This window comes from Alternaria rosae, assembly GCF_020736505.1.
Source record: "Alternaria rosae strain MPI-PUGE-AT-0040 chromosome Unknown BKA58scaffold_2, whole genome shotgun sequence".
NCBI lineage: Eukaryota > Fungi > Ascomycota > Dothideomycetes > Pleosporales > Pleosporaceae > Alternaria > Alternaria rosae.
This window is the reverse complement of record NW_025763571.1, coordinates 734,172-752,388: the sequence shown is the minus strand read 5'-3', so window position 1 is coordinate 752,388 and position 18,217 is coordinate 734,172. Positions and strand designations below refer to the sequence as shown.

The window sequence follows — 18,217 nt, the reverse complement described above, 5'->3', positions numbered from 1 at the left end:
AAGCGCGCGTCGAGGAATGTGGATGGTGGCGCGGGTGTAGATCGGGGTAGTGATAAAAGTGATGACGTTCTAGGGGTCGGTCCGCGGAAGCTGGTGCGCGTGGGAGGCTGGAAAGTTGCTTTTTCTTACGGGCTGCGGGCTCGGGTTTTTGGAATCGGGAAGATGGGGTAAAGTGGTCTTTTCTTTTCTTTTCCGGTGGGATTCTTGTAATGTAACATTTATGTTCTGCTCTCTACGTACCTTGTAGAGTAAACAGTAGTGTCGTTGGTGTGGAGAGTGCGACATCCTCCAACACTCTTATCCCCATCGTGTTCAACCCTGATCTTACATAAACGCGTTCAAGACCGCACCGCCGACTCCGAATAAGGCAGCATATTTCACTTCTGCAATATGTCAGCTTTCTAGTCTATGGTACTTCCCTTTCGAAATCCCTAAACCACGAACAGACCGGGTGCCAGAATCACTTACCGTGAGCATTCGCTGCGCCCGTGCTGGTCGCTTCAGCCGATGCATCAGATGCCGTAGACGCAGATAGGACGGATGCGGCTGAAGAGTAAACTGTGGGATTGATGCCACCGAGGCTCGAGACACCTGGTGGGACTTCTTGCGCCGCAGCTAGAACGCTGAAGAAGGCGATAAATACGTATAATGGTGATTTCGTCATGGTTACAATTATTTATATTGGCAGAGAGGGTGACGCGGGGACGGAAACGATAACTTGGCTGGCTGCAGGTCAGGTCTTGAAGAATTCGAGCAATTGATCATGCGACTTGTTACTGAATCGAGCTCAGGTCTGCACTGTATGTACTGGCACTTCCCATGACGACTGCCTTGTATGACGCAGACGTCACAGTCCACCGACAAGTTAGTCTTTCCGTAGACGATGCTTCATCTCCTTCGCAACCTTTATTCATCGGATAATGCGGTTAGCGAGGTTCTTAGTGCGGGATAGCGCGGAACTAAAGGGATGTCAAGATGTAAATGACGTGGTTAAGACGGAACTCGGGACTTGGAATCAGGCCCTTTTAATAGAGGCATACAGGTCTTTTAACCTCGTGTGAAGAGTACCAAATATCCGCGAGTGGAGCTGAACCATTGGTCGCGATTGAGACGCAACTTGTCGTAGTATCATTGTTTCGAGGAGGTGATACAAGCTGATTAGGGAGTTGGAGTTCATATCAATACTTAGGTTCACGAGCTGTCTCTTCCCACGCACCAAAACCTATCATAGGGCATCGACATCCTCCTCATTCTCGCACTAACCACTCATTCTCACACTTCAAGTCAATCATCTTCCCCATCCTCACCCCCAGCGTCCCCTAAGGGGATTCGTAATCCCACTTCCCTGCGCAGCTTTTGCCAGAATCTTGACTGGCTGTAATTGCTGTGCCTCGACGACTTCACTGCTGTATCCATCTCAGATCCCTTTGCAGCTGCATCTGATGCAGGCGCTAAGCCGGTCCTCGTGGCACCTAATGGTTTAGTCGTCGGTGCGGGTAGTTGCTGTTGCTTCTGTTGGCTTCCATTTCCGGGGCCAGCGACCTTCTCTCGCCCGAAAAGTTCTGATATCCTTGACGTGAGACTGCGCCGTGGCTTTAGTGAGTCTCTTCGAGTGAGTGCCGGAGGTTTGGGATCAGTCTACTGCGCCGCTGGTGACGGACTTGCGTTGGCATTTGAAGGCGCTAGGGCAGCTGCTTTTCGTGGTGCTTTCTTGGGTAAAGCATATGGATCACTAGAGCTGGACTCATAGATTCCGTATGAGGTCATCCGGCGCGGCATGGGTGGTATGACATCGCTTGGTTCTGCTCGTGGGCTCGACTGGGTTTGTTATTCTGAGATCTGTTCTGCGCGCTGGGTCGTACCCAATGAACCTTTCGATGGTTGTATTCTGGAAGGAGCATTTCCCCTATTGTAAGCTGGGACTGGCGAGATTGTACCACGCAAACCTCGTGACGTGGGCGACATAGGTGCGTCTCCCCCTCTCCTTGTTGCTCCAAATCCTGGTAACGCTGTTCGGGAGATTGGCGTACCTGTTCTAGTTGCAGTAAATGACCGTCGAACTGGTTGTACCGCGACAGGCGAGGTTGCACCTCTGGACTCTCGCCGCGGGGTTGATCTTGAGCTGCCTCCCTTTGTTGATCTGGCTTGAATGTCTGGCAAAGCTTCTGGGAAACTGCTGTACCCCTTCTAGGAGCGGTAGACCCTCGCCGGACACTTGCTTGTCCAGATATTGAGGGGATCGTCGCCGATCGCGTCGGTGCTCTGGAGACCGTTGGTACTTCTGTGAGGATTGGCGCTGCTCTGTTTTCTCTGACTGCTGACGACTTCCGTCGCGTGTTCGTCCTCTTGACCGACAACGATGGCCTTCGTGTGGCGGTTGTTGATTTTTTTGTGCAGACTGGAAGGCTGTTGCGGTATCAGGCGCTCGTCCTGAGGTTGTACGACGGGTCTTTGTTCGTGCGATTTGCGCTTCTTTTGTGTTTGCGCCTGATAGTCTTCGGTCACATTCATCTCTGGTGGATGATCTTGGGATGCTCTTTGAGCGCGAGAGGTCGACCGTGCTGTTGATCCAGGCATTGTCATCGCCGAAGGGCCCGCCTGAGCTATCGATAAAACGGCAGGTGGGGATGTCGTCATGTTGTGCACTCTTGGCGTCGGCAGGCGCAAGATCTTCTTCCAGAACCACTTTAGTCTGCCGCCTGGCACCACTTTGTTCAACGGTTCGTGCTGTTGGCTCTTGCTCTTGCCCTTGCTCTTGCTGTTGTCCCCTTGGCACTTGAGCACCAGACAATCCCAGAAACCTGCTCGGCGATTGATCTGACTCTCCTCCGGCTGATGGGCCATCTTTCTGGGGAACTGGAGAGAATTGCTGTCGTGTCTCTGGCGATTGAGCTCCTTCTTTGGTCGTTGCTTCTGCTTTTGCGATTGGGCTTCCCATGCCAGTCGGCCTGCGTACGTCTCTCCGGGCGAGTTCCTGGAAGTCTTCTTCAAGGGGTTCTTGACTCGCTCGAGGAGTCTCGTCCTCAGTCTTCGGCTTAGTTTGAAATGTAGCTGCTCTGGAACTGACTGCAACATGTTTCTGGGTATGAAGAGCTCCTTGAGATTGCGATTGGCGGCGAGAGGGGCCTGACGAGATGCGACGGGAATACTGCGCAGGCGGTTCGTCCTGAGGCGGGTTCTCGGGTATTGAGGCTGACTGTGGGATGGAGTAACTGTTTCTTCGAGATGGTGAAGGCTGGAATTGCGAATCGTCGTTAATGCGGTCTGGAAGCATCGAACTGACTGGGTAGTAGTCGCCCTTGCTAGCGTAGACGGAGATTTGCCTTGGTCGAGTGTCGGCCCTTCGGACATGAGGGGCACTGGAGTCTTGACGATAGGTAGCCTGTCTGGTTTGGCTCGGATAGCTGTTTTGCCTTTTTTGCGTTCCCCCTGGGGCTTCTGGCGACCCAGGTGCCGCGCTCCGAAATGGCTGCACTTCTGACGGGTCTAGGGCAGGCTGGCTTGATTGACGGAATTTGCTTTCCTCTAACTCAGGAAGCTCTTCTTCTGGCTTAGCCCCAAAAATGAGCCATCCTCCTTTCTTGGGCGGACTCTCACTTTTCACCTTTGGTGATGGAGTCCGAGTGTCCGGCTTCGTCCATAAGGGAGTCCTCCGTAGAGGATATGCAGGCGCTGGTGGATATTGCAGCTCAGGTGGATAGTTCGCGCCTTGTTTCGGCTTCTTCGTCGGGCTTTTACTTTGCGCTCCGACTTATATACCCTCACCGATGGTCTTTGGAGGAGGCGCTGTGACTGCAGGAGCAGCACTGCTGCGTCGACGATCGGCTGTACGAGGTTCTGTGGGCGCTACTTTCAACGTTCTCTTCATCTGCGGGGTCTCATCGAGCACAGCTTTGTCGCTAGAGTGCACTGGAGGCTCTGATCCTCGGGCAGATGGTGTGAACCCTGGAGCAGCGCTGCTTCGTCTTCGGTTCAATTCCAGAGCCACTGTAGACACCCGTGATACATTGACTGAAAATTCAGATGGAGCCTGTGTCTTCACTTTTTCGAGATGGGCAGTCTTAGACAGCAGGCCTTGAGGGTCGGTATATACCAAAGGCTCCAGTTCTGGAGAGAGTTGCATAGTAAGTACTCTATCGAGTTGGTCAGGAGCAGCACTGTTTTGTTTGCGCTCTACGTCGCGAGTTATTGTTACAACCCATGGTATGTTCGCTGAATGCCCGGGTGAAGTCTGTGTGACACGTCTCTCAACTGGAGCGGTCGTGCCGGCCGGGCTTCGAGCCGCACCATGTTCCAAGGGCTCCATTACCAAAGATACTTGAGTAGTCGGTGCTCTCTCGATTTGACTACTTATTTCCTCAATGTCATTGTAGTTGGTCGGCGCAATAGCGTTGGGCTCAGGTTCTTCTCCAAGTGGCTCGTCAGCGATCCGCTGATACACGCGGAGCGCGAAAGAGTCCGGATTCGATAGAACATGAGTAGTGAGTGCTCGTTCGAATTGACCAGCCGCTTCTTCAAGGCTATTGGCACCGATTGATGTAGCACTTTGGCTCTCGGGCTCAAGCTCTTCTTCGGATGGCTCCTCAGCCGTTCGCTGATACATGTGGAGCGCGAAGGGTTCTGGGTCAGCCTCGAAGTTGGTCGTGGGCGATCTCCCAACCTGATCAGCGTCCTCTTCGCGGCCAAGAGTGTGAGTTGATGCGGCAAGCTCCTGGCTCTCGAGTTCGGTATATTCGTCAAGCGGCTCTTCAACATCTTGCTTGGGACTTCGGTGAATCAGAGACCCAGTACGAGTACGAAGCGGAAGACTGGAAGACAATGTTCTGTCAGCTATGGTGAGCCGCTCATTAGGCATCGTTTCCCTCTGAATGATCTTTTGCCGTTCGAAAGAGCGCTGTGTAACTTCTGCGTCTACTGAAGGCCCCAATGAGGTATCGTCTGCTTCTCTCGGCGGATCTATATGAATTTCAGATATAGCAAGAATGCTCGCCATATGTGTAGGCTGGGATGAGATAGAACGCGACAAGGTCACCGACTCGAGGACGTCCTCTGTGTCCGATGGGGGCGCGCGATAAATTTCGGCCTCACGGATAGTTACCTTACGCGTTGGTTGACGTGAAGCCGGGCGAGATGACATGGGCTGTGCAAGCGTATCCTATCCAGCAGGCGACAGATCGGGAGATATGGCAAGCTCACTTGTCGGAGCAGTGCCTGCCCGACGAACTTCGAGCACAAGCTGACGCGTATCAGAGTATGCAAATAGCTGATCAAACCCATCGTCTGTAGCAAGAGATAGAGCTGAAGAGATTCCGAGGCTTGGAGAGTCATTTGGCTGAGCAGCTGTTGGTACTGAGCTCGTTTGACGAACCTCCACCGTAGACTCGCGTATGTCAAGAGGTGGAAACATCTGATCATATACATCATCCGCGGCAAGAGACATGACGGGAGAACTTTCGAGCCCTGGGTAGTCGTTCCGCTGCACAACTGATGGTATCGTGCCTGTCTGACGGGGCCCCTGCGTAGGCTGTCGCGATGCCACACGGAAGATGACTGGCTTCCTAAGTGAGGTCTCTGCCGCGGGTGAAGGGGGTGCGTATAGTCCAAGGTTGCCACTGAGGAGCCGGTATCACTGTGCTTGGACGTGCAACCCTTTGCGTAGGCTGACATGATGCTGCACGTAGGAGAACTGGCTGCCTGAGCGATTCGTCCACAACAGGTGACGACGTAGGTATAACGGGATCCAATCGCCAGGCAGTCAGTGATGTCGTATCTGTTCGATGGACGCGTAACGTAGGTTGACGAGAAGCCACACGCAAGAGGGCCGGTTGCTCAAGCGAGGTCTCTGCCACAGGTAACGAGGTGGCTGACATCGACTCTTGCCGTTGGATAGTCGGTGACATCGTACTTGCTCGACGAACCCTTAGCATACCCTGCCGAGAGGCTACACGCGAGAAGACGGGCTGTTCTTCCAGATTGTCCATAGCAAGTGGTGAGGTGGGCCTGGCAAAGTATTGCCGCTGATCGTTACCCGTTGCAGTACTTATTCGACGCATCCCTAGTGTGCCCTGTTGTGTAGACGCACGCGAGATGAGTGCTTGTGCTTCCAAGTCATACAGAGCAGATGGAGAAGAGGGCCTGATAGAGTCCTGTCGCTTGTTGTTGGCTTTTGCAATGCTTGTGCGGCTAGTCTCGAGTGTAGGCTGGCGGAAAGTCGCACGCGAAGTCACAGATTGTGCTTTTAAATCATCCGCACTAGGTGGTGAAGTGGGCCTAAAAGAGTCCTGTCGCTGGATCCTGGCTGTTGCTGTACTGGTACGGCGACTTGCAAGCGTTGACTGGCGTGAAGCTAGTCTCAAGAGAATGGGTTGTTCAGATGCGTTATCAGCGACAGATAGTGGGTTTGAAGGTCCCTGTGGTAACTGAGATGGTGACATGGTACCTGTCCGGCGAGTACCAAGCGTAGGGGAGAACGAAGCCGTGCGTGATGAGACGGAAGATACGAGTAAACCTTCCGCTACAGAAGAATAACTGGAAGGTATCGAGACAGCTATTGAGCCAGGCATGAACGATTCTTGTCGTTTTCCAATAGGTGGCGCTGTACTTGTCTGGCGAATTCGCTGCACAGGAGCCTGGAACCGAGGTTCTTCTTCGGTGACCGGTGATATCATGTAGTGGTCGCTGTAAGTATCAGGCGTGACTTCGCTGCATCCTTGATTCACCTGACTTCGAAGTTGCGCCTCGATTTGAAGATCATCCATCGTATCATACTGCGTGTTATCCTGCGCTTCATATGCCAGCTCAACATGCTGGTCGGGCGCCATAGCGTCACCGGCCTCATCAGTGGACGCATGTTCAGCAGCTGGCAATGTCTGCAGGACGGCAGTGATCGAAGCAACAGCAGCTGGAAGCTCGTCTCCCGCCACTCGAAGCACCTCCTAGATCTCTTCAGGCGAAACGTCTTCAACCTTGTACGGCTCTTGACCGGCAGATGAAGGTTTTTTCGGTTGGCTAAGGATCCGAGTGAGTGCGCGACTAAGCCGAAGCTCGTCAACGCTATTATCGACGACGCTCTGGATTTCATCTTCGGCGGTGTTGACGGTCGTGGAACTCGGCCAGGTTGGCTTGGTTGAGACACCAGTGGATGCTTTACTGAGAACACGCTGCACCATTGCGGTAACCGGATCGTACTTCTGGTGATCCGAAACGTCAGCCCCGAGGTCTCCGACGTCGACAGTCTTGTTACCATGCGATGTGGATCCGCGTGAGAAGCCAGAGGGGACCTTGCTGAGTACACGCTCTACACTTTCAATAGCGACTTCGTCTACCGGTGCATCAACATTCTTTTGCCATGTAGAGTTGCGCGAGAGACCAGTAAGAGCCTTACTGAGTGCACGTTGTACGGGCTCGACAAAAGAATTGTCTGCTGGATCGTCCCCAATGCTATGCCAGGTATTATTGTGCAGGAGGCCAGTAGGAGGCTTGCTGAGTACACGTCGCGTTGCGTCGACAGAAACGTCCCTGATCCATGTAGAGACCTGCAAGATAGCAGGAGGAGACATGATCGATACACGCTGCACTGGCTCGACGTCGGGGTCTTCGACGGCCTCCTCGTCTTCTGCATGCCATGTAGAGCTGCGTGAGATGCCAGTAGGCGTTTTGCTGAGCATACGCTGTACTGAGTCGACAAGAGTGTCTCTCTGTAATGTGGATGTACGTGAGAGACCTGTAGGAGCTTTGCTGAGTACGCGGTGTGGATGTGGTGCATCCGAATCAGTCACCGACTTAACCTCTGGTTGTTCTCGAAGTTCAACGTCGAGATACCCAGCAATGGAATCCAGTTCGTCCATAAGCTGCTCCCGGGCCTCCGAAAGTTTGGTCAAGTGTCGACATGTTTGCTGTAGCCAGCTCTCCTCTGTAAGCGGCTCGTCCTCCGTAGCCCTGTCTTCTGCTGTCCCGAAGGAGAAATCCGTGTGATGTGAGACAGAACCCATAGGTGTGGTCTCGTAAGGGGCGTTGTGGAACATGTCATCGTCGGTCGCGGTGGGCCTTCGGTCAAGATCGAAGCCGAGATCGTCGGCTGCAGATTTGACAAGGTCGACAAGGTCGGGTATGGAATGCACTTCCTCACGCAGGCTCGATTCAGGATCGTTAAGGTTCGGCTTAACTTGGCCTGTAGCCCCAACATTGAGTTTCTCTGCCGCTTTGGGTGGGAGATATGGGTAAGGTGGAAGGCAATCATCGTCACGTCGACAGGATTCTTGTGCTGAACGGCAGGATGTCCGGCAGCGATTTCTGTTATGTTCATTGGTATTGCATCGCCAAACAAGGTCTCCAGACACCCTTCGAAGCCGGTCGAGACTGGGTTGAGTGTTCTTGATGTTGTTGATGACATTCTGGAGTGTGTTTGCATGCTCTTCTAGAATATTGTCGATGATATGACCCAACTCCTCAGCAAATTCATCTCCGCATCTGTCATGCGACAGGCTTTCAGAGTGACACCAACGACGCCTCTGCCAGCGGCAACAGTCATCTGTGGAGATTTTCGATGAAGGGGTTGTGGAGGTCGATGATTCTGATGAAGCTCGTTTGTGTGTCCGCCGCTTCGTAGACGGTAGCTCTTCAAGCACTGGTACTCGGGTCGAACATTGCCGACATATTTTCTCTTGTGCATGCTCGCGGTGCTCGGTTTTGCCCATGTATGAGAAGTGCCCACACGCTCGCTTGGTCCAATTGCCAGGGTCTCGTAATGGTCGGCTTGTCTTGTTGATGCCATGCGACTTGATCTGTGCGCCTGGGAAGCCAAAATCTTGTGTGACGCGACGCCCGTACCCTTGGCGATTGTCAACATCGTCCGGCACTTTAGTCTCGCCATACTGCTCTTCGACACCGATATTAGCAGTTGGAATCGAACCTGAGATACAGCTATGTCGAGAGACAGTCATGTCGCTTGCACCGTCGTGGCCAAGATTCCTTGCCACGATCTCATCGGCTCGTCTACGCACACCAATAGACTTCCCAAACTGATTGTGAGGATTTCCAACATTTGTACTCCGAGTCCACTGAGCGACACGATCGACGGGTTCCTTTGGTGAACTACCACTCTCCGTCAAAGAAGCAGTGTGTAATCCACTGCGCCTGAGCCGTTTAGGGGAAATCCCGTTGTCTTCCTCGAAAGTCCTTCGAAGATCGCGACCAGACTTCGCACGTCTACCTTCTTGTTGCGACGGAGGGTTCGAACTGTTGGCTTGCCTGGTCTCAGCAGCTGGTATTGAACTGCGGGTAGCGAGACACCTCACAATCTCGTCAGAGGGACCTCTGTGACCAGTTGGGTTGACCCCGCCAGTGTCGGGAAGCGGCCTCTTGGAGAGATTATCGCTTGCAAAGCTGTCCTGTTTGGCCTGTTGACCAAGACTTGGAAGCCCTGTACCGCCGGATTTGCCTGCGAAGATGTTGGTTGACTTCCGACGACCAGTGGGTTCTCGCTCTATATCGGAAAAGTACTGCTCCTCTCCCTGATCAGATGGTTCTGCCGGGGGCGTTGCTTTCTGTGTCGTGATGATGAGAGCACACTCATCGGCTTTGCCTTGTTTGTAGGAAATCATAGACTGCACAGATTCGCGAGTATCGTAAAATTCCGTGAGAGAAGATAACAGCAGCCCAGTATTGGGGGCTTGCTCGTCAGGAGTAGAAGACAGCTTCGGGTTTGGAGCACGGGCAGGAGATTCGAGAGAGGAACTAGAGGGGTAGGTTTGGGGTGCGAGCGCCCTCGCGGTACTGGCACCAGGGACTGAAGGTGGGGGATGGGACGCCGACGGACGTTGAAAGGCTTCTGTCTCGAAGAAGTTCTTGGCAGAGCGAACTGACTTGGGAACCTGTGGCTGTCTCGATGGCGGGGATGTTGTCTGGGTGTCGCGTCGACCCGACTCTTGAGCCAGAGATTGTATTTTCAAGTCTGCGACACCCACCGGAAGTGGCTGTGAACCGATATTGGAGCCAGCTTGGGAAGGTGATACAGCTGCTGTCGTCACTGCCTCGGGCTCCCGGTGCGGATGTTGGATTCTGTCCAAGACTCGGCCATATGGATTCCTGCCTTGCAAATAGGCAAGCGATTTGCGTCCGGAAGGAGGCAGTCGAGGTTCGCTCGATGCTTGTGGAAGGGGCAAAGCTGAGGGGCTACTAGACTTGCGTCTGGATGCCGTCGGGTAGGGTTGCTTCGCCTCTCCAGCTCCCGGTATCTTGGCAGGAGCTTCGAATCGACCCTGTCTAGTTCTTATGTTTGATGGTTGATTGCTCTGCTCGCGTATCCCCGCATTGGTAGCTCGGGACGCAGAACTTGACGTGGGTTGGTAGAAGCCTCGGGGCATGAGACACTAAACTATTGGATAATGCCTTGCAGACGTGGGAAGGGTGATGTTTTAGACACGTGTTGACTGTTGGTTGTATGTAAGGAAAACTAAGATCGCTATGATGCAGTAAGACAAGCTGTAACGAAGTAAAACAGGATGCAGAAGAAGACAAACCGATAGAAGGATAACAATAAAAGTGGTGTAGCTCGTAGGATTGCTGGTGGTTTCAGGTACCGTTGGTCCAGATTGCAGAAGATTGTGGTCAAGAAGAGCGAGACTACAATATGTTTGGAATATTTTAATCACATCGGGGAGCTCCTTCTATTCTTTGACCACGGAAAGCACGCATGCTCTGTACTTGCTACTATACATACCGCGCATGTCGTACTCAAGGAACGCTATTTACACATTTACTTCAATGCAGCCTGCAGGCTCTCGAGGACCTAGGTCTTGTCAGCGCTTCTTGCTAAGATGTGTTTACGGTCCATACCTCGAGCTCGATCTTGGCCTCAGCAATGTCAGCCTCACTGCCGTTTCCGCTGGCAATCTTCTGTGCCTCGCCGATCTGGTTCCTGACAGCCTATCTCCTTGTCAGTCGTTATTTCCCATTTCCGTGCGTCCGTTCATACCTCGGCGCTGAAGTCCTCCAATGGGTAGCCCTCGACGGCGTTGATGCTGAGGACGGAGTTGGGCTGCACAACAGCGAATCCACCAGACAGGAAGAATTGCTTGCTGCCACCCTGCTCCTCGATGATCTCGACTAGGCCGGGCTTCAGCTGCTCGATGGAGGCAACGTGGTTGGCCAGAACACCCATGTCACCGGTTTCCGCGGGGAGGTTGACCTGGACGCTGTAAAACATCTCATGTCAGTATTCGCGTTTTCGCTTTGCGGGATCGGCCGGGGTCTCGAGCGACGTACACATCCTGGGACTTGTAGATAGACTGTTGACCATCAGTTAGCCTCTCAATTCAGATCCAATTGCAACCTAAGGTATCCCCCCCACATGTTGCGACGGCTGGTATGGCGTACCTGATGCGGGAGAGCTAGGGAGAGCTTGATCTTATCATTGGCGACTTCGGCGTACCCTCTGCGCTGGATAGGGCGGGCAATGGCAGCGGGCCTCGCGCGGAGGGCAGCTCGGGCGATGCGGAGAGAGCTCATGATGGACGGGGTGGTGGGGAAGATGTGGTCGGAGAATGTTCAATGTCGGTGTTCTGCGAGTTCTGCGCTCCCTCAGGTCACGGGGTTAGCCGACGCTAGCGCATCAGCAATATCTTAACCATCTGAACTGGGTATCACAACACTACATGAGAGCGCTTATTTCCTTCGCTTTACTACACGTCCAAGGCGCTTACTGCGCTATATTCTGTAGCCTGTTACTGTGGAACAAAGTAAATGTCGTTAGCGTCAACCCAAAGTGCTGATTCCAACTGCTGTGGGTGGACCTTCTTTATGCACCCGGCGTCCAAGGTTGACTGAAGATTCGCATCTTGTTGCATTCCTTGAGATTACATGGGTATAATATGGTGTCTGTATTGGACTATTCCGGGGTATCTCATTGCCAAAACGCCTATTCCAAGATTGTGAACTCATGCGGCCCATTCCATCACTGATGGGCCAACTGATGCTTCCTTTACCCAAATGTAGCAGAACATCAATCATCGTATAACTGCTGCGGTGCAGCCATGCTCATCCGTAACTGCCGCTCCCTCTGCTTCGCCTGCAACTCTAGCGTCTCTACGGCATAGCTTAGCCTGTCCTTCTTCGCTTTCAAGGTCTTCATCCTCATTTCTTGTTGCGCGCTGATGGTCTTGCCTCCGCTTCGCTGTGCGGTCCTGCTTGCTGGTCTGGGACCTGAGCTGCCATTGTTGTCGCGTCCAAGTCTACCGTCGTTCAGATCGCATTTCGCTATCAAGGATTGCTCGCGACGCTCCAGCTTGTCGAGGTAGTTTTCTACGCGCTTAAGAAGGTTATCGACCTCGGGGCGGATTTCTGAGAGGAGTGCTGATTGCGCGGTTTGGAGGTCAGATTCGGAGATGAGCTCGAAGTGCTGTTCCAGGGTCAACACGATGAAGGCAAAATCATGGTCTTAACGTGTACACACCCGTGTCGTTTGCAGTACTTTGGCCAGACGGGGGAAGTCGCTCACGCCTTGGTCCAGTATGTTGATAGATGAATCGAGCAATTGCATACTACTGCGCAGCGAGCCTACGCACCCTTCTAGCGCCATGGTTGTAAACAGTTCAGCAATCGCAAATGTAATCTGGACGCGAGCGAAGTGGGATGTTGCTTCCTCTTAGTACAAAGGAATGATGGGTCCGTGCACAGACGCCAAGCATCTCCAGGGCTGTTCTTCGAGCGGAGCTCAACTCATCACCGCATCCCTCGCCGCAACCGTCAAACCAGTCCATTGCCCCTCCAACACACGTCACAATGCCTCTTCTCGGAAGGAAGTTCCCGGCGCAAATTGGTATGACACCCTGCATACACAGACAGTGAAAACTTGAGCTTGAAAAGATTGCTAACGAGGTACGACAGCCAAGCCCATGTGGCCTTTCTACGTCTCCGGTACGTCGCGCGACTTTGATTGGGGCAGGGAATACTTGGAGAAGCACAATTGATGGATCGGAAGGAGATGGAATGCTTCGGGAGCCGAGGGCTCGCTGTGCAAGACAGGATTAACAAGAGCCAACAGGCCTCGTCATCCTCTACGGTGTCAACTCTGCAGCCAACGCCATGGCCCAGTGTACGTAACTCCCATCCCAGAGCTCAAAGCATTCAGCTTGATCCATGTTCGCAAGCTGATCAGCACAGCCGACGAGTACAAGAACGACCCACGAAACCCAGCCCTCAAGAACCAGGCGCCGAACCACTAGGTCGGATACTTCGCGATATGGGGAGCGGTCTTTGGGCATACGAGTGCAATCAGAGGCAGTGTATAATAGCCGCAGAGGAGGAGGATCAATCAAGATCTCTGACTGAGATGGCTGTATAGACTTGGCAAAATCAACCCATCACGAACATATCATCACTCTTGTTCTACAGCTCCGGTCATGCAAGTGCGTCTCAACTGAATTACAGGCAAGTATCAACGCAGAGATTGCTACCACGTTACTAGGGAGCGTACTTCGGCTCAACCCAAGACGATCACAGATATGGTGGGGTTTGATCTCATCTACCAGGCAGTTTCCGCATGCAAGCAAATTAACTGCTACTAGACTGGATTTGATCTACAGGCTATCTCAATTCCCCTTCGACGCTACTTGGAACTCCACGTTGATGCTGTACGCTGTCAAGATGATGTTCGGATGTTACCGGTACGGAATGTCCTGGACATAGCTGAGCAGCTCTACAAAGGTGATTGCATATGTCTTCGCTATGAGAGGCGAGACATAATGATAAACATCAGCCCATGGGCACACGCTACGCGGTGCGTCGTGCAGTATAGCATGTTCGATCAGCAGGCGTAACTGCATAGTCCCGAAGAGTATCGCAGATGTGATGTTACAGCGACAAAGTCGGGAGACAGTGTTGGGACTGACGCTTTCCTTTGTTCCGAATGAAAAAGCATCTCGCTGAGTCGCTACCGTGTTGTTGCAAGGGCTTGTACGGATATGCGGGACACGCTTCATGGGGGTAGTTTCTGGCTTTTGAATGATGAAACTGTTATACGCAAGTGGTGGTATCCCTACCGCCTGTTTGCCTGGTCTGAAGTATGATGTGTTTGCCGTGCCCGGCCATCGTCACGAGACAATTTCGGGCCGCAGTCTTTCCAGAACATCGGCTACAACGATTTTTCATTCTAGCAGCGGGACGGCGTCTGCAGGACGTTCTTGGTCAAAGTCAAATATAGCGCAATCGGTTCGCGAACTATGTGCACCATGTGCGCGAGATGCATAAAGGGGCAGATCTGTGGCTCAGTCGCATGATGCGGCAGTCAGGCGACGGCATTTGAAACGGGCAGTGGCATTTTGATAGTGACACCCTGGACATGTGCGGAAACCCACGACGCAAACGGTGGTGCGATGGATCGCGATTCCTCCGAGCGGCTCAGGGATGTGATTTGCGGTCCGCATGCTTGATACACGGCGACGGGCAGCGGGCAGCAGTGAAAGAGCTCGCTAGCGCGCCAAGCACGGTGGCCGAATACAAGGCAGGTGGCTCTCTGCATCCTGCCATCAGCGTTCCTTTGATACAGCACCACGATCACAGTGTGCTTGTTCCACCGGCCTCTTGTGCTGTCCCGTGCCCTGCAGCTGCCTCTCTGTGTCGTTTTTGCTAGAGTCGCAAACCTCGCCCGCCCGCCAGCCCGCTCCCACGCTCGCCGGCATCGTTGATCGTTGGGCTCATTCACGCCCTACAGTAAGTCCTGCCCAGCTCGTCAGTCGGCTCCGCCCTCTGCCCCCCGTGCCCTATTTATCTCTCACCACGACGCACCTGCTCCGCTGGCATTTCCTTTACCTGTCGGTCAACACGCTCGACTGCCTCCCTTAGCGTTTCTCGGCTGCCCGCTCCGCTTACTCACCGCCTTGTTGGCTAAAGCCTCATACTGACCGGTCCACCGCAGCAGGCTGATCCTCAAAACACCACCGCGCCCCCATCGTCACAACACTCGACCCACCCCCCTCAACCACTCCCTCCACTACAGGCCAACCTCCTCAAGGTTGAACCTCTGCAAGCATGACGACAATGGTACGCCCCGACCCCGCTTGCCGTCACCACGGCGGCCAAGCACCTCTTCGCAGGACCCCAGGCTGACAGTAGCAGGACCTCCGCGTCGGCAACAAGTACAGAATCGGCCGCAAGATTGGTAGCGGCAGTTTCGGTGACATCTACCTCGGTACGTAGCCGCCGCCCGTCGCCCACCGCCTGAGCACCGCTGACGTTTACAGGTACCAACATCATCTCGGGCGAGGAGATCGCCATCAAGCTCGAGAGCGTCAAGGCCAAGCACCCGCAGCTCGAATATGAGGCCCGCGTCTACAAGTCGCTCGCTGGCGGTGTCGGCATCCCCTTTGTCCGCTGGTTCGGAACCGAGTGCGACTACAACGCCATGGTCTTGGACCTGCTCGGCCCTTCCCTCGAGGACCTCTTCAACTTTTGCAACCGCAAGTTCTCCCTGAAGACTGTTCTGCTCCTCGCCGATCAGCTCATCTCCCGCATTGAGTACATCCACGCAAAGTCTTTCATCCACCGCGACATCAAGCCCGACAACTTCCTCATGGGCATTGGCAAGCGCGGCAACCAGGTCAATGTCATCGACTTTGGTCTGGCCAAGAAGTACCGCGATCCGAAGACGCACTTCCACATCCCGTACAGAGAGAACAAGAACTTGACTGGTACCGCCCGTTACGCCAGCATCAACACTCACTTGGGTGTCGGTACGTATCCCGCACGCCATCCGACTTGCTAAACTAACATCAACAGAACAATCCCGCCGTGACGACATGGAGTCTCTGGGTTATGTCATGCTTTACTTCTGCCGTGGATCCCTTCCCTGGCAGGGTCTTAAGGCGGCCACCAAGAAGCAGAAATACGACCGCATCATGGAGAAGAAGATGACGACTCCGACCGAGGTCCTCTGCCGTGGCTTCCCCAACGAGTTCGCCATCTACCTCAACTACACCCGTTCCCTCCGCTTCGATGACAAGCCCGACTACTCGTACCTCCGCAAGATCTTCCGCGACCTCTTCGTCCGTGAAGGCTTCCAGTACGACTACGTGTTCGACTGGACTGTCTACAAGTACCAGAAGAACGCCCAGGCCATCGCCCAGGCTGCCAACCAGGGCCAGGGCGAGGAAGACGACAAGGGCCGCGGACGCCACGTCACCACCACCGCCGCTGCCAACGCGGGCACGGCAGCTGGCACCAAGCGCGGTCCGGTCAACGCGCGCCAGGAGGGCACCGGAATGTGAGTTCGATATATCTGATCCTCGTAAGGGACCCTCTCCTTTGCGTTTGGTGTTGAGAACGCTTAGCGCGGGGGGCGCCAGATCCAGATTTTACTAACCTTCTTCCTTCTTTCAGGCAGCTTCGTTCGGCCAATAAGCGTGGCGGGGACCAGTATGCATCTGGTTACTGATTTGATGCGGCTTTCGATTCGTCATCTCAACTCTTGCGTGACCGCTTCTTCTGACGCGGCTCCGCACACACAACGAATGGGAAATGCGGCACTGCCGTCCTGGCAACATTTTGGACGGCGTCGCTCCTTGATCAGTTCATGGGATCCATTCGTCAGACACCTCGTACGGACCTAGGAAGACATTCCCCTGTCTTGCGTTTACTATGGCCATGGGTCTCTGACGACTATCTCACATCTCTGGAAGCTCGACCCACACGGTATCTCCATTTGGCATCACAGTTCGGCTTGTAAACACATCTCAACTCCTCCCGGATTACAGCCAACCGATTATCTTGGTCGTCTTGCACAGCTAGTGTTACTGGCCAGCTCTCCAGCTGATGACTGATCTTTGTTTGACTTTACGGCTTTCACCTCGCATTAATTACCCCCTGCCCCCTTGTCCTTTCATGTGGTTCTTAGTACTTTCCTTGAGTTTCCCCCCTTCGGACATGTCTGCCAGCTTGTGGGGAGGTAAAGCTTAACAAGGGGACGATTTCAAATTGTATCTGGCGAAGAGTGTATGTGACTGAAGCTTGGCTGGTAGACTCGAAGGGTTGCAATGGGGCTGGCGGCCAGTAGTCTGTATGATTGACGGATCTCCACCAAGGAGGCCGCTTCCAGGGACGAGAAAGGAACATCTAGCTCGCTATGACCATTGCGCCTGGAGACGGGGAAAGGGGACGTGTAGTGCGAGTGATAGTGCTTTTAGTTTTGTTTGCTTTGGAATTATATGCTCTTCTCTCACCGCTAGCTTGAACGCGTTGCGTGACGCCTGTGCCCGGTATGATGCTTGTAACTTGACTTGCTTGATGGGCCAATCAAGAGCTACGGGCGGATGTTCGAGCTAGACTTCGAGCCATCGCCAGGATGCAATGCACTTTTCTTCTTCTATATTCATCCGAGTCGGCTAGTGTTGCAATAACGCAAAGCGAAGAGCAGCATCCTCAGTTATTGAGGGCTACAGACTGTCCAGTACCATTGTATCTGCCTTTTCCAGCCATCAGGACTTTGCACGTGGGACATGGATAGGTGGATTTGTGACCGTAACAATGATTATGAATCACATGCTTTGGAACAGATTTACAAAAAGGCTAGGTATTCTAGGAATGAGTTTTCATATGACTACGGATTATAGTCTTTCTAGCAACAGGTGTTGTGCGATCTGTCTACCGTGTCCTGATGGGTTGTAGAAAGCGTAGGACGGGAGGTGAACTAACAACAGTTGTTCGATGGGTCTAGTATCGCGACTTCGACTTGTCTCATACATGACTCTGGGGCAGTTGGAGATGCGATATGCGTAGCTTCGTTAGAACATGGATGTGTTGTTGGAAGGGCTGAGATGAGCTGTATAGATGAAGTAAATAAATGAATATGTTGTTATTGTCTTTTGATGTAATGCACGTTCTGCGAAGTGTGGCTTTTGGTGGTGACTTTGCCTGCTTTACGTAGTGTGCGCGTGTGTATTATGTGGGAAGTACAATATACCGTCTTTGAATTCGTGTCGCGCCTGACTGAACACCCGCAGACGATCTGGCCGCTTTCTCAGTTATGTGCGTCAAGGCTTCTGTGCTGTGCATGCCCAGGTGCGAGGTTGTGGATGTAGTAGCCCGTGATGACGTGCCTCGTAAACCTGCCGAGGTAAAACGCGACACCGTTCTTCACAGTATCCTCAGCAACCCATGCACGGGTACGCGACTACACCACCTCACTACATCACCTCTCATCACGCAATCAGCATCAAAGCATAGC

General features: G+C 53.3%; 8 protein-coding genes across 8 annotated transcripts; 2 read left to right on the top strand and 6 right to left on the bottom strand.

Annotated features, from left to right (window-relative positions):
* Nucleotides 1-266: 266 nt before the first annotated feature.
* On the bottom strand, nucleotides 267-664 carry BKA58DRAFT_465513 (uncharacterized protein; the record flags this gene model as incomplete). The annotated part of the gene is made up of 2 exons (XM_046174965.1): nucleotides 267-383; nucleotides 469-664. The coding sequence occupies 2 exons, from the start codon at nucleotides 662-664 to the stop codon at nucleotides 325-327; spliced, it is 255 nt and encodes an 84-aa protein (XP_046028581.1). The 3' UTR covers nucleotides 267-324.
* Nucleotides 665-1,679: 1,015 nt separating this feature from the next.
* On the bottom strand, nucleotides 1,680-3,351 carry BKA58DRAFT_451565 (uncharacterized protein). Its single transcript, XM_046174396.1, has one exon. It carries the CDS (start codon nucleotides 3,272-3,274, stop codon nucleotides 2,036-2,038), a length of 1,239 nt encoding a protein of 412 aa, XP_046028580.1. The 5' UTR covers nucleotides 3,275-3,351; the 3' UTR covers nucleotides 1,680-2,035.
* A 400-nt stretch (nucleotides 3,352-3,751) lies between these two features.
* BKA58DRAFT_465511 (uncharacterized protein) lies at nucleotides 3,752-6,821 on the bottom strand (the record flags this gene model as incomplete). The annotated part of the gene is made up of 2 exons (XM_046174964.1): nucleotides 3,752-4,956; nucleotides 5,930-6,821. The coding sequence occupies 2 exons, from the start codon at nucleotides 6,819-6,821 to the stop codon at nucleotides 3,752-3,754; spliced, it is 2,097 nt and encodes a 698-aa protein (XP_046028579.1).
* A 114-nt stretch (nucleotides 6,822-6,935) lies between these two features.
* Nucleotides 6,936-10,364, bottom strand: BKA58DRAFT_465510 (uncharacterized protein; the record flags this gene model as incomplete). Its single annotated transcript, XM_046174963.1, has 1 exon — nucleotides 6,936-10,364. One exon carries the CDS (start codon nucleotides 10,362-10,364, stop codon nucleotides 6,936-6,938), a length of 3,429 nt encoding a protein of 1,142 aa, XP_046028578.1.
* A 47-nt stretch (nucleotides 10,365-10,411) lies between these two features.
* BKA58DRAFT_375844 (ATP synthase delta chain mitochondrial precursor) lies at nucleotides 10,412-11,620 on the bottom strand. The gene is made up of 5 exons (XM_046169453.1): nucleotides 11,377-11,620; nucleotides 11,266-11,288; nucleotides 10,976-11,195; nucleotides 10,837-10,926; nucleotides 10,412-10,789 (listed from the first exon to the last, which is right to left on the bottom strand). The coding sequence occupies exons 1-5, from the start codon at nucleotides 11,506-11,508 to the stop codon at nucleotides 10,757-10,759; spliced, it is 498 nt and encodes a 165-aa protein (XP_046028577.1). The 5' UTR covers nucleotides 11,509-11,620; the 3' UTR covers nucleotides 10,412-10,756.
* Nucleotides 11,621-11,661: 41 nt separating this feature from the next.
* On the bottom strand, nucleotides 11,662-12,616 carry BKA58DRAFT_375841 (DASH complex subunit Spc19). The gene is made up of 2 exons (XM_046169452.1): nucleotides 12,453-12,616; nucleotides 11,662-12,398 (listed from the first exon to the last, which is right to left on the bottom strand). Exons 1-2 carry the CDS (start codon nucleotides 12,575-12,577, stop codon nucleotides 12,002-12,004), a joined length of 522 nt encoding a protein of 173 aa, XP_046028576.1. The 5' UTR covers nucleotides 12,578-12,616; the 3' UTR covers nucleotides 11,662-12,001.
* A 164-nt stretch (nucleotides 12,617-12,780) lies between these two features.
* BKA58DRAFT_435472 (ATPase, F0 complex, subunit J) lies at nucleotides 12,781-13,223 on the top strand (the record flags this gene model as incomplete). Its single annotated transcript, XM_046173340.1, has 4 exons — nucleotides 12,781-12,817; nucleotides 12,886-12,915; nucleotides 13,043-13,093; nucleotides 13,162-13,223. The coding sequence occupies 4 exons, from the start codon at nucleotides 12,781-12,783 to the stop codon at nucleotides 13,221-13,223; spliced, it is 180 nt and encodes a 59-aa protein (XP_046028575.1).
* Nucleotides 13,224-14,716: 1,493 nt separating this feature from the next.
* Nucleotides 14,717-16,316, top strand: BKA58DRAFT_81693 (casein kinase I isoform epsilon). Its single transcript, XM_046175971.1, has 4 exons — nucleotides 14,717-15,039; nucleotides 15,115-15,187; nucleotides 15,240-15,728; nucleotides 15,775-16,316. The coding sequence occupies exons 1-4, from the start codon at nucleotides 15,028-15,030 to the stop codon at nucleotides 16,260-16,262; spliced, it is 1,062 nt and encodes a 353-aa protein (XP_046028574.1). The 5' UTR covers nucleotides 14,717-15,027; the 3' UTR covers nucleotides 16,263-16,316.
* Nucleotides 16,317-18,217: the final 1,901 nt, after the last annotated feature.

Bases quoted from the DNA above. Each gene is read 5' to 3' on its own strand.
- BKA58DRAFT_451565 (XM_046174396.1), bottom strand. From the start codon at position 3,274: ATGCTTCCAGACCGCATTAACGACGATTCGCAATTCCAGCCTTCACCA.
- BKA58DRAFT_375844 (XM_046169453.1), bottom strand. From the start codon at position 11,508: ATGAGCTCTCTCCGCATCGCCCGAGCTGCCCTCCGCGCGAGGCCCGCT. The intron at 10,927-10,975 runs GTATGAACGGAC...ACAAGGAGATAG, and splicing joins TGGAGGACTTCAGCGCCGAG to GCTGTCAGGAACCAGATCGG. The intron at 10,790-10,836 runs GTATGGACCGTA...GACAAGACCTAG, and splicing joins AGGCCAAGATCGAGCTCGAG to GTCCTCGAGAGCCTGCAGGC.
- BKA58DRAFT_375841 (XM_046169452.1), bottom strand. From the start codon at position 12,577: ATGGCGCTAGAAGGGTGCGTAGGCTCGCTGCGCAGTAGTATGCAATTG. The intron at 12,399-12,452 runs GGTGTGTACACG...GACCCTGGAACA, and splicing joins AAAGTACTGCAAACGACACG to GCACTTCGAGCTCATCTCCG.
- BKA58DRAFT_81693 (XM_046175971.1), top strand. The intron at 15,188-15,239 runs GTACGTAGCCGC...TGACGTTTACAG, and splicing joins TTTCGGTGACATCTACCTCG to GTACCAACATCATCTCGGGC. The intron at 15,729-15,774 runs GTACGTATCCCG...TAACATCAACAG, and splicing joins CAACACTCACTTGGGTGTCG to AACAATCCCGCCGTGACGAC.